Source organism: Octopus bimaculoides, chromosome Z, assembly GCF_046866305.1.
Source record: "Octopus bimaculoides isolate indiv1 chromosome Z, ASM4686630v1, whole genome shotgun sequence".
NCBI classification, from domain to species: domain Eukaryota; kingdom Metazoa; phylum Mollusca; class Cephalopoda; order Octopoda; family Octopodidae; genus Octopus; species Octopus bimaculoides.
Window position 1 is genome coordinate 30,817,704 of NC_142944.1, and position 13,602 is coordinate 30,831,305.

Consider the following 13,602-nt stretch of genomic DNA (forward strand, 5'->3'; position numbering starts at 1 on the left):
CGCCGCCTTATTTTATCTTTTCTATTAACCATATTGAGTACTACATTTACTAACATAGTGTTCTACATCTACAGTTGTTGCTGTTTGCTTAGTCTTAGACCAAGTCTCACTGAGCAGATATTTGCCCAAATGATTCCAGTCCTACCTACCCTGTTTCTTTTCTCGGTCATAGTGTACAAATGACCTATTTCAGATCCACGGGAATCATTAACTACAAGTGCTATTGTTGATAGAAGCACTTACTCATGGTACCTATTAGTAGACAGGTAAACTTGACCAGTGAGCGTTCAGACTTGTCATCTTCAATAGCTGACTAGCAGAAGAAGTAAATGATGACCATCATTATGTTTAGGATGTTGTACTCACTATCATGAGATCATGGTTTCAATTCTTGGTCGGGATGGTGAATTGTATTCTTGAATAAAACATTTCATCTTATAAAAGTTTTACTGTGATCACGTCAACATCTGAGGTGTGGCACATTGGGTACTTGTACAGGCAATATCGATTTGATGGAGGGAGAAAGCTAATGTAAAGGCTGTTCAACAAGAAATTGCAGAACTTCTATCTGAAGTCTATGACAGGAAAATCCATGATGTGTTTGTATTGGTTTCAAATTTTGGCACAAGGCCAGCAAATTTGGGGAGGGGTTAAGTTGATTACATCAACCCCAGTGCTCAACCAGTACTTATTTTATTGACCCTCAAAGGATGAAAGGTAAAGTCGACCCTGGTGGAATTTGAACTTAGAACGTAAAGTTGGACAAAATGCTGCTAAGTATTTTGCCCAGTGTGCTAACGATTCTGTCAGCTCACTGCCTTTTATATATATATATATATATTTATATATTAGCATCATCATCATCATTTTCATCATTTAACATTCATGTTTCATGCTAGCTTGGGTTGGATGGTTTGACAAGGATCTGACGGGTCCAAAGACTGCATTATGCTCCAGTGTCTTCCTTGGCACAGTTTCTACAGCTGGATGCCCTTCCTAACATTAACCACTTGATGCTATTTTATGTGCCACTGGCAGCAGTGAGGCTTTCATGCAGCATGCAAGTCTAGAAAATCTGAGGAGGTGGGATGAATCCTCGTGTAAGATGCAGGTTAAGATATGAGAGAAGAGGTTGAGTTAGAGCAGGTATTCATTGTTAAGGGGCTACATGGCCATTCATATTTAGAGGAGAGAGTGAAAATGAATTGATGGTATTTCAAAGAGATATATAGGGATGATGAGGTAGGGAAGAGGGCAATGTGAAGAGAGGATTGATTAAGTGAAGTGCCTATATTGCTAAACATCCTGGTCTTTTGTCACTTCTTCAGTGAAGCTGTTTGTTATCTAATAGACTAGAGGATTATTACCTTGCTTAGAAATAAGTGAGGATTTATAAAAAAAAAACACATCTGGCCACAAAAAATCTGAATCATCAAATTCCATTTGACCTATGCAAGCAAAGAAAAGTAGAAAGTAAAATGATGATGGATTGATTTTTCTCTCATCATAAAGTAAATATTAGTTTCAAATTTTAGCACAAGGCCAGCAAATTTAGGATAAGTCAATTACATTGACCCCAATACTCTACTGGTACTTATTTCATTGACCCCATAAAGATAAAAGACAAAGTCAACCTAGGTGCAATTTGAACTCAGAATGTAAAGATGGACAAAATGATGTTAAACATTTTGCCCAGCATGTTAATGATTCTGCCAGCTCACCACCTTTCATAAACTAAAATATTACCAATTCAAACATATATGAGCAGACAATTTATTTGCTGAAGCTTTCTGTTCACGCATTACTAACAGCTAAGTTATTACATAACTTAGTTTTGCAATATCTGCACAAACCCTACAAAACCCTCTGCTAAAAGAAAACTTTTAAAGGTTCTCACAAGTATGTATAGCCTAACATTTGAGGATGGGAGACATGATCTTAACATCATACGTGGACTAAGTGGTACATTGTGTCCTTGAGCAAGGCATTTTGCTTCACATTGCCCTATTCCCTACCTTATCTTCAGCTTTATTTCTTTTGTTTTAAAAAAGTAAAACAAAAACGACAGAGAAACTACTTGTTAAATTAAAATGGGACCATGATTGAACAGCTACACGTCTGCAGTTTTGAACAGCGTGAAATGTGTAGATGTATAAGACAATAAAATTTTTTCTTCATACTATGCATTATTCTATACATACGAATGCTTCAGTTTATTTGAAATGTATGTCATAATTGTTTTGTACAAATTATGCTCAAAGAGAAATGTATTGATATAAAATTTTCTCAAAACATCAACTTGGGCAGAATGGTGGAGATACAGCAGTATCATTGTTATTTTAACAACTACTTTTCCATGCTTATATGGATCAGATGAAATTCGTTGAGTTAAATTTTCTACAGCAGAATGCTTTTCTTTTCACCAACTCTCACTTACTTCTATGTGAAGTATTTTAACCCTATGGCTGGGCATGCTTTCACAAAAGATTGGAAAGAACATACATAGTATAACAGTGACATTTGTTTACAATTATCATACAATGCCAAGAAAAGGAGATACAAACACACATTATGTTTGCAATCATACACACATATACAAGTGTATTACCCGATGGAGTTCTTTCAGTTTCCGTCAACTAAATCCACTCACAAGGTGCCATACAGTGGGATTGAACCTGAGAGCAAATGTTTGAAAAATAAACTTCTTATGATACAGCTATGCCTCTTATATAAAACATAATTGTTGTAAATGATGTTCTTAATAACTTCTTTGACTTTCAATACCCTTTGAAATATAGACCATCAACATACACCTTCCAAGTCATGCTCTAATTTACAGCTACTGAATACAAGCAGTTGAAATGGGGTTCCTCTGAAGGATCTCTGGACAAATGTTACTCAATAGGATGCTTAACTCAGGGTACTTCTCTAAGCTGAGCCACTTCTTCTCTACTTTGAGAGGTCACAGCTCTTGTACTACAGACGTGATTAGAATGTTGCTGGAAAGATGGAATTTTGAAGCCAAGCCAATCAGCAGGTGACCTATGGGTAGACCAAGAATGAGACAGTTGAATAATAAATATCCATAGTTTTGATCAGACTTGGGAAGCCAGCTGAACGCCAACCACTCTCTAAGTGGTTGGCATTAGGAAGGGCATCCAGCTGTAGAAACTCTGCCAAATTTAGATTGGAGTCTGGTGTTGCCATCCGGTTTCACCAGTCCTCAGTCAAGTCGTCCAACCCATGCTAGCATGGAAAGCGGACGTTAAACGATGATGATGATGTTGCTTCCGGTAAGACCTTTTGGAGAAGGTGCATGAGGACTCTATCTTCATAACCCTTTTAGGAATAGTGGGTATAGAAAATAAATGGATGGATGGAATTTTTTCTCCATTTACTTCAAACTTAATTAATAATCCACAAGATAATTTTATCACCAAATATTCCAATAAGAATTTTAACCTATATCCAATTTTTAAAAAAACTTTGGGTTCTAGTTTAGAGTTTATAAAGGAGTTGAATTACAATTATACAACAAAATATAATCAGTGAAGCCTAAATTACATATATTACAGTGAGAAAGAGAGAAGAAATAAATAAATTGTTAAGTAATATTTATCACTGGCAGAATCATTAGCATGCCAGGTGAAATGCTTACTTACTTGTTTTAGTTATTTGACTGTGTCCATGCTGGAGCACCACCTTTAGTCGAGCAAATCGACCCCAGGACTTATTCTTTGTAAGCCTAGTACTTATTCTATCGGTCTCTTTTGCTGAACCGCTAAGTTACGGGGATGTAAACACACCAGCATCGGTTGTCAAGCGATGTTGGGGGGACAAACACAGACACACAATATATATATACATATATACGACGGGCTTCTTTCAGTTTCCGTCTACCAAATCCACTCAAAAGGCTTTGGTCGGCCTGAGGCTATAGTAGAAGATACTTGCCCAAGTTGACAAGCAGTGGAACTGAACCTGGAACCATGTGGTTGGTAAGCAAGCTACTTACCACACAGCCACTCCTGCTTAGCTACATTCTGTCAGTCTTTACTTTCTGAATTCAAATTCTGCCAAGGTCAGCTTTGCCCTTCCTCCCTTTGGGGTTGATAAAATAAGTGCTAGTGAAGTACTGGGGACAATGTAATCAACTTACTTCCTTTCCTGAACTTGCTGGTCTTGGTACTAAAATTTGAAATCAATATTTATCATATGATGTATGCAAGATTATTTTTTATTATCATATGTGAAAGAAAATCAGGACAGTCAATTGATAAAGGAGGTGGGTGAGGAGGAAATACAAGGGGAAAAGGATAAGAAACACTGGTCTTATTGACCATACAACTTTAGTATCATGAATGAAATACCATCATCATTATTTTAATGTCCACTTGTCCATACTTGCATGAGCTGTATGGAATTTGTTAAGGTGAATATTCTACAACTTAATATCCTTTTTTGTTACCAGCCCTCACCTGTTTTCAACTAAGTGATTCTCGCCCCCATGACCAGGCATGTTTTTACAGAAGACTGTAAGATGGTGACACTCATTCACAACTATCTCACAAAGTCAAGGCAAGTAGACAGTAATACACACATGCAACACCCACAACTTATTTACAGTGTCTCCAAGACTGATGGGAAAGACAAAGGGAGGAAGGTACCCTTAAACAGGCAACCTGGCTTGAATGCTTGCAACAATGTGGACTCTGTTAAAGGCATCCAAAGGCCAAACAGGTAGTTTAGATAAAGTCCTATCACCCCAAAACATTGATAGTAGGCCTTTAACTGGATCAAATACACATTACTTTACGATAATCTTGTTACCCTATTTAATATTTGTCTAGCAAGATGTTCACTTCTAATGCTCTATGCTATATTTGTTAATGAAGAGATACTTTTAAAATTAGATGAGGAAGGTGTGGTGTGCATGACCCTAAATCAGTGCTTCTAAGAGTGTTGGAAGTAGAGAAAGGAAAAGCTGTTCTTAGGCCAGAATATTTGCTTTAAAAGTAGACTTAGTGAAAGGTATGCAATGTGCCATGTGGTGATGTTAAGCCAAGCAGAACACACTGTTTAATATTAGGAAGAGTAACCAACTGTGAGATGAGCAATGAGAGTGCCTCTATATGAAATCTATCTAACCTATTAGAAGTAACAGTCAAATTTTCTTCCAATCACAGCTGGCTTTTAAAAAGAGAAAGAAACACATAAGATAATGTAGTCATTAAATATAATATACCTGAAAAATAAGTTAGGAAGGGGAATGTTTGGAGTATCTACTAATCAATCATGTCTACTTGACCAGGATTGACCTGATGTAGAACTAAACAATAACAGAAAGAACCAGCTGGGGAGCCTTCCCTGCATTTTATCAAAGAACCTATTGCCACTTAAGAAAGAAAGAAAAAACAAACTTACCTTTGTTGACAGCAAACTGTGTTAAACCAATAAATATCATACTAGCTGGTAAACCTGGAAAATATAATTAAAAACCAACAATTAACATGGGAACAAATTAATTACAAAATATATAAAATAGCTCATAAATGCTATACTACTTCTTTTTTTTTTTTTCTAAAGAGCAAGCAATGCTGTGTGGTTAAGAAGTTTGCTTCCCAACCACTAGGATTTGGTTTCAATCCTACTGTGTAGTAGCTTGGGCAAGTGTCTTCTACTGTAGCTCTGGTACTGTGGATTTGGTAGATGGAAACTTGAAGAAGCTTGTATTTGGCTGGCTGTCTGTCTGTCTATATATACACACACACACACTCATATATAACATATATTCACACACATACAAGGGTGGGATAAAATGTCCATAAGCTGACTATATCAGAGCTGTGAAATCTTGCATGCATTAATTTCAACTCTACATTGTTTCTCTCCTGGTAAACTGACATCTGATTGTTCAAAGACGACTTCAAAAGTAACTAGTACCGACTTCTCTTGAAAATCAACAAATTTTGGCATTGTGGTGTTATCAAGCATTGGCAAGAAAATGGTTTCGCCCCCCCCCCCCCCGGACATTAATGCTAATGAGGTTGCTACATTAGGGATGACATTGCAGCTTTATCAACACTGCAAAAATGGGGTAACTGAATTTAGGAGGGGTCTTGCAACTACCACCATTGATTGTGTTCACCACATGATGATGGATGAAAGATGATTGACTATAAATCAAGTAGCCAATGCTATTAGCATATTCTGAGAGATTTGAGAATATTCTGCACAATGAACTTGGCATGATGAAGGTTTCTGCTCGGTGGGTGTCATGTCTTTTGATACTTGATCAAAAGTACACCAGATTGATCACATCATGGGAATGTCTGACATTGAGGTAGTTCCAACAGGTTTCCTTTGATAGAAGTTGTGTAGAAGCCTGTCAAGCCCTGTAAAATTGTCCATGCCAGTGCCACGTAAAAGCACCTGTAATAGACACCCAGAACACTCTGTGAAGTGGTTGGTGTTAAGAAGGGGCTCAGCTGTAGAAAGCATGTCAAAACAGACATATGGAGCTTGGGCAGCTCTCCAGCACCTGTCAAACCGTTTGACCTACGCCAGCATGGAAAGTGAACATTAAATGATGAAGATGCTGATGATATATGTGCGCGCGTGTGTGTGTGTGTCTTTGAGTTGGTGTTTAGATGCGATGATATTGTGTGTGTGTCTTTGAGTTGGTGTTTGTCTCCATAAACTGCTTGACAACTGGTAACTTAGTGGTTCAGCATAAAAGATTGATAAAATAGTTACCAGGCTAAAATATAAATACTGGAGGCAATTTTTCTGATTAAAACCCTTCAAAACAGCCCTACCATGGTTGCAGTCCAACGAGTGAAATATATGAAAGGTAGAAACAGATAAAAGATGTGTGTGTGTGTGTGAATGTGAGGGTGTGGATGTGTGTGAATGTGTGTGTGCGTGTGTGTGTGTGTGTGAGAATGAGTGTTTGTGTGAATGAGAGGATGTGTGTGTGTGAATATTACCTTGCTTGGAAACAGGTATGGGTTGTCGACAAGAAGGGCATCCGGTACTAGAAAATCTGGCTCAAAAAAACTCTGTCTGACCCATGCAAGCATGGAAATGTAGACATTAACATGATGAGGAGGAAAAATATAGAAATGGGAAACGGTTAGAAGTAGAAGATATGGAATCTCAGAAGGAAATATGGAAATATTGCGATACAGTTGTTTCACTCTTTTTACAGCCATATCAAAATAGAAGCGGTCGTCTTGCAGTTAATGTTTTATTCGTTTACTTGTCACAATCATTACACTATGGGCACGCTTGGGGCATTGCCTTGAAGGACTTAGCTGATTAAATTGACTCCAGTACTTATTTTATTGTTCTCTTTTTTTGCTGAGTTGCTAATTTATAGAGATAAAAAAAACATTAGTTGTCAAGTAGAGACAAATACACACACGCACACACACAAGTAGCTTCCAAAGTTTTCAAATATCAAATTCACATACAAGGCATTGGTTACCCCAGAGCTGTATAGTAGCAGATACTTGTTCAAGGTGCCACGCAGTGGGACTGAACCCAGACCATATGACTGCAAAGTAGACTTCTTAACCACACAATTCAGTTATAATTTACTTGGGAAATAACCCTAAAGTTAGGGAGGAACTTATTGGTTATATGACAACAGGCAGGAATTTTAAGTGGACCACATAACTTGTGGGTAGACTGACTGCATGTGAAGCTGTTTAGAATAGTTAAGATGTAGTTGCTGTTATTGTTTTGACCCAAGTCAGCTATAAACAAGCAATCCAGGCATGACGATTTAGTTTTATTTTTTCAGGTATTATGTGCTTAACACTAAATTATCCATTGAAGTCATAGATATAATCCTCTTTAAGATGGTATGTTGAGTGACCAAGCAGAAGGTCCTTTGTGTAGCTGTGAATCCCAATCACTAAGTGAAACAATGGTATCTTTATATAGTGGTTGCCTAAGAGCACAACAAAGTAAAAGAAGGCTACTAAACATGAATTTGATACTCAATGTTAGGGGAGTTGGGCATGGAGGTTGGTAGCTTCAGTGAGTAAAAACATTTCCTGTTAAAAAAAAGATGAATTAAAAAACCTAGATTTGTCTGTCTCAAACAAGAGTAGCTTTCTGAATATTTATTGTCCAGAATACTGATCTAGTGGAAGCTGTTCAGAGACATGCAACCAAATGTCAGTCAATCACCATATCTTGGAACATTGTTTCTCTGGGCATTGACACACACTACAGTTATGATGTCTGACAATGACTTGGTAGGATCCAGAGTCCATCTTTCAACAACAACTTTGGCTACCTTCTTGAATTCAATACCTCTACCACTCATGGACATACTGCTTTTTAGTAAGAAATGTTTAAAGAAATTTAATGAAAATACCTAATGAAATTGATAAAGAACAATAAAAAATTCAGTCATATCTTTTATCTTTTACTTGTTTCAGTCATTAGACTGTGGCCATTCTGGGGCACCGCCTTGAAGAAGTTTGAGGCAAATAAATTGACCCCAGCACTTATTTTTTTTAAGCTTGGTACTTATTTTATTTGTCTCTTTTGCCAAGCCATTAGGTCATGGGGATGTAAACACATTAACACCAGTTATCAAGTGGTAATGGGGGACAAACAAAGGTACACACACACACACACATGATGGGCTTCTTTCAGTTTCGGTCATCCAAATCCACTCACATTACTTTGGTTGGCCCACTGCATGACACCTTGGGCATATGTCTTTTAAGACATATGCCCAAGGTGTCATGCAGTGGGACCGAAACCGGAACCATGTGGTTGGGAAGCAAACTTCTTACCACACAGCCATGCCTGGACCCTCAAAATATTGATCTCTTGGATAGCAACATAGACCCCTCTCCACTAGGGTTCAGTATTGACCACTCTGCTGACCCTGGTCTACATAATATTTTTCATCTTAAGTGTTGTATCAAGACTGACTTATACAAGCAAAATCACAACATTAACTAATATATAATACTGCACAGCACCTTGAGCAAATGTTTATATAAATGCAGGTCACAGATCTGAGGTTAAGGATTTCATTTCACAACCATGTGGTTTCTGATTAAGTCACACTGCGTAGTACTTTGGGCAAGTATCTTCTGCTATAGCTACTCTGGCTGATCAATGCCTTGTAAATGGTAATGGTAGCTAAAAACTGTGTAGAAGTCTGTGTGCGTACACATGTATATGTGCATGTGTATGTTTCATCATTATTGGTATAATCCTTTAGCATTCAGGTGACTGTCAAAAGCAATTCTTATTTATCCACATTGTTTTGAATTAAACACGCATCATCTCATAGCTTTGAGCATTGTTTCTCAACCTTTTTACCCTTAAAAATAAATTACATGTCTCAAGGAATTCCTGCACAAAAAAATTATATACCATATCTTTCTCATATTTTTTCATTGTAGTTCACATAATAAATCTCACACACACACATAACAATCATGAAATTAGCACTAATTTATTTCATTCTTTCTCGCAGAATCCTAGGGTACCGTGGAACCCGGGCTGAGAAATGCTGGCTTTGAGGTATCAACGATGTGACTTAATTTTTACAATGACATTGTAAGGTAGGTGTGAAAGGTCAGATTTGGCCAGTGTGAACATAAAACAGGTAGAACACTAGGGCCTGATATGGCAGGTTTAAATACTAAAGGGTTAATGTTCACTTTGCCATGATGCCTGCATGAATAAGACAGACTTTGTTAAGGTAGATTTTCTACAGCCTGATGCACTGCCTGTTGTCAACTCTCACTTGTTTCCAAGCAAAGAAATATTTCCTTATGACTGGACATGTTTTTTATGGAATCTTGGAAACAAATGATACCACTTGCGTGACAATGATTCTTGTTTACAACTATCATGTGATGTATATATGCATGTCTGTGCATTTGTGTGTGTGTATGTATGTGCGCACAAATGCTGACACTCCAAAGATTTGTTTGTCACTGTTTGCAAGAAATGGTGACATGATGTTTACATTCTTTGTGAACATTTTGATCAGTTGCACTGTACTTTTAAGATTAAGGGAATAAAAAAAATCCCTTACTTGATAAGAAAAAGGGTTGACAATATGAATGGTATCCAGTTATAAAATGTTGTCCCTTTAAGTCTCCGTCTAGTATGAAAAAAATGGATGCTAAACAAACAAATTAATGAACAAGTTAAAAAAAATAAGTGACTTACTTCGATACCAAAAACTTTCTCTGTTGCATTCATGAAGAACTCTGAGTTCATCACGACTCAATGTCACTAGATTTTTCTGTAAAAAAATAAATAACAATAATAATAATAATAACAACAATAACAATGCTAATATTGGCACAAGGCCAGCAATTTCAGGAAAGTGGCTAAGTTAATTACATCAACTCCAGTGTTCAACTGGTACTTATTTTGTCAACTTGGAAAGGATGAAATGCAAAGTTGACCCTGGCAGCATTTAAACTCAGAATGTAAAGATGGATGAAATGCTGCTAAGCATCTTGCCTGGCATGCACATGATTCTGCAAACAGCAGCAGCAGTAACAACAACAAGTGTGTGTATGTACATATTCTTTTATTTGTTTCAGTCATTTGACTGCAGCTAAGCTGGAGCACAACCTTGAAGGGTTTTAGTCGAACAAATCAATCCCAGGACTTATTTTTTAAGACTAGTACTTTGTCTATTGGCCTCTTCTGCCAAACTGCCAAGTTATGAGGATGTAAATACACCAACACCGGTTGTCAAGCAGTGATGGGGGGGGGGGACAAATACAGGCACAAAGCCACCCACATACACAGACATATACCTAGTCCACTAACAAGGCTTTGGTTGGTGGCCTGAGGCTATAATAGAAGACATTTGCCCAAGTGGCACTGAACCTGGAACCATGTGGTTGGGAAGCAAGCTTCTTACCACACAGCCATGCCTATAGATAGATTGATCTTTCAAATAAAAGCAGTTGTGTTAGGTATGATGGGAATGGGGAACAACAAACTCCACACATGTGGAACTGATTGATTTGTTTGAATTCTTCTTATTTTAATAAATGCTTCATAATACATAAATTATTAACTGTTGTTTAATGCTAGGTAGGTCTGGTTGAATGCAGAACCATGAGAGTAGCCAGGATTTTGAAGGGAAGTGGGTTTCAAGTATTAAGATGAATTCACCATCAGCTATCTAACTTACATTTGTATGCACACGTATGTGTATACTAGATATACATATAACTTGTAGAGCCTCTCTCCATTGGCTATGTATGTGAAGCCTATGATCGAAGATGTCTCAACCATGAGTAGATTGTTGTGTAACCCCTGATAAATTAGATCTGTGATCTTGTTCTATTCATGTCACTGTATGATTAAAAAGTTCACTTCACAATCTTGTAGGGTCTTCTATAAAAGTTTCAAATCTTGACAGAAACTGTGTAGAAACTCACTTGAAGAACTATACCTACTTTTTGGGTGGTAGACTTAACTCATTCAATATCATCCCTGTCAGAGACAGTTTCTAGTTCTATCATACAAATTATATCTATTTCAATGTGTTTATTATTAACCTTTTAGCATTCAGATTACTCTGTCAAATGTAATGCTTATCTATTCACATTGTTTTGAATTAATCATACATCATCTCATAGTTTTGAGATTTCAATGATGTGATTGTTTATTTTTAGAATGACACTGTAGGGTAGGTGAGAGTGGCCAGATCTGACTAGTTTGAGCATAGAGTAAGAAAGATATTTAGGCCAGATATGGCCAGTTTTAACTAAAGCCACATGTCATAGTTCTATGAAAAAACTCTTCATCAAGTTATGGGTCAAATAATACAAGCTTTAAACATTTTCTTACCATGTTTCTGTTGAAATACACTGTGTTTGTTTCAATTAATTTAGAAAATAATTAAGGATTTAGTAAAATAACTTTGGCAGAATTATGCTGCTGTTTAGCATATAATTTAACATGAAGTTTTGATTTAAATCACTTTAAGCATCAAATTTGTGAGAAGACCCGGCAAGACAAGTGAGATCGTTGCCAGTGCCCCTGGACTGGCTCTTGTGCGGGTGGCACATAAGATGTACCATCTTGAGCGTGACCGTTGCCAGTACCGCCTGACTGGCCTTTGTAGGGTTTTCGAGCGAGATCGTTGCCAGTGCCCCTGGACTGGCTCTTGTGCGGGTGGCACGTAAAAGACACCATTTCGAGTGTGGCCGTTTTCGTGCGGGTGACACGTAAAAGCACCCACTACACTCGCTGAGTGGTTGGCGTTAGGAAGGGCATCCAGCTGTAGAAACTCTGCCAAATTAGATTGGAGCCTGGTGTTGCCATCCGGTTTCACCAGTCCTCAGTCACATCGTCCAACCCATGCTAGCATGGAAAGCGGACGTTAAACGACGACGACGACGAACCAGGGACAGTCATGGATGAATTCATAAGAAAAATTAAAGAAAATGCTGGTTGTTTTATTAAATTTCCCCAAAATTCTCGATTCTTTTAAAAAATGATGGAAGTACATAGTTTATTTAACCTTTTGACATTCAGATTATTCTGTTAAATATAATGCTTTTATATTCACATTGTTTTAAATTAATCATATATTATCTCAAAGAATCGAAATTTTGATTATGTGATTGTATATTTTTAGAATGACACTGTAGGGTAGATGTGAGAGGCCAGACCTGGGTGGTTTGAGCATAAAACAGGTAGAATATTTGAACCTGATATGGCTGGTTTAAATGGGTTTCTGGCAATGAAAGAGTTAATCTACCATATTGGTTGCATATAACAGTTTGCCCTGTTAGTGCAAACATTTGGATCAAGTCTCTAATTGCAGGACATTAAATCATAGAGACCTTGAAAAAGGACATAGATGTTTTCTTCTCCTGACTAAAAATAAATAAATAAATAAAAAAGTTATTATGTTGTTTATTTTTTGGAAACTTGTGTTTTTGTGTTGATTACTTTCAGGTCAGACTTATTCAGGAAAAATATCATTAAAAGTATTCCAACCTATCTATTTTTAAAAGGTGTATTTAGGACTACGTTATCTAATGTATGCTTCCTTATTTTTTTTACTTCTAAAATACTGGTATATAAATTTGAATTTGGTTTCTGATGGAGATGAGACTCTCTTGTAAAGCTGGTATGGATTAGATGACTCTGTAGAATGGCAAATCAATGAATGACAATATTCTTTGAAGCTCTCTAAGTTTGCACCATTACCAGCAAGATTTTGTCTGTTTTTACTATGCTAGCATAGCAAGTTTTTCTGAGGCAGTGTTTTACTGGATGCCCTGCTTTGTCACCAACCCTTTTAGTTCTCTTTTATAACACACAAGCATGTGGCTTACTGTTTAGGGTATTCAGCTCACAATTGTAAGGTTGTGAGTTCAATTTCTGGCAGTGCATTGTGTCATTGAGCAAGATACTTTATTTCATGTTGCTCCAGTCCACTCAGTTGGCAAAAATGAGTAGTACCTGTATTTCAAAGGGCCAGCCATGTCACATTCTGCATCATGCTGAATCACTCTGAGAACTACGTAAAGGGTATGTGTGTCTGTCCAGTGCTCAGCCACATGCAAGTTAATTTCA

General features: G+C 37.2%; 1 protein-coding gene across 3 annotated transcripts in view; it reads right to left on the bottom strand.

Annotated features, from left to right (window-relative positions):
• The window catches only part of LOC106881534 (OCIA domain-containing protein 1), a 78,678-nt gene that overhangs the window by 34,587 nt on the left and 30,489 nt on the right, over positions 1–13,602 (bottom strand). For all 3 annotated transcript variants that reach the window (XM_089365079.1, XM_089365080.1, XM_089365078.1), the window contains exons 2-3: positions 10,216–10,291; positions 5,425–5,478 (exon numbers count right to left, since the gene is read on the bottom strand). In XM_089365079.1, the coding sequence (XP_089221205.1) occupies positions 5,425–5,478; positions 10,216–10,291 (130 nt within the window). The remainder of the gene's footprint in view (positions 1–5,424; positions 5,479–10,215; positions 10,292–13,602) is intronic.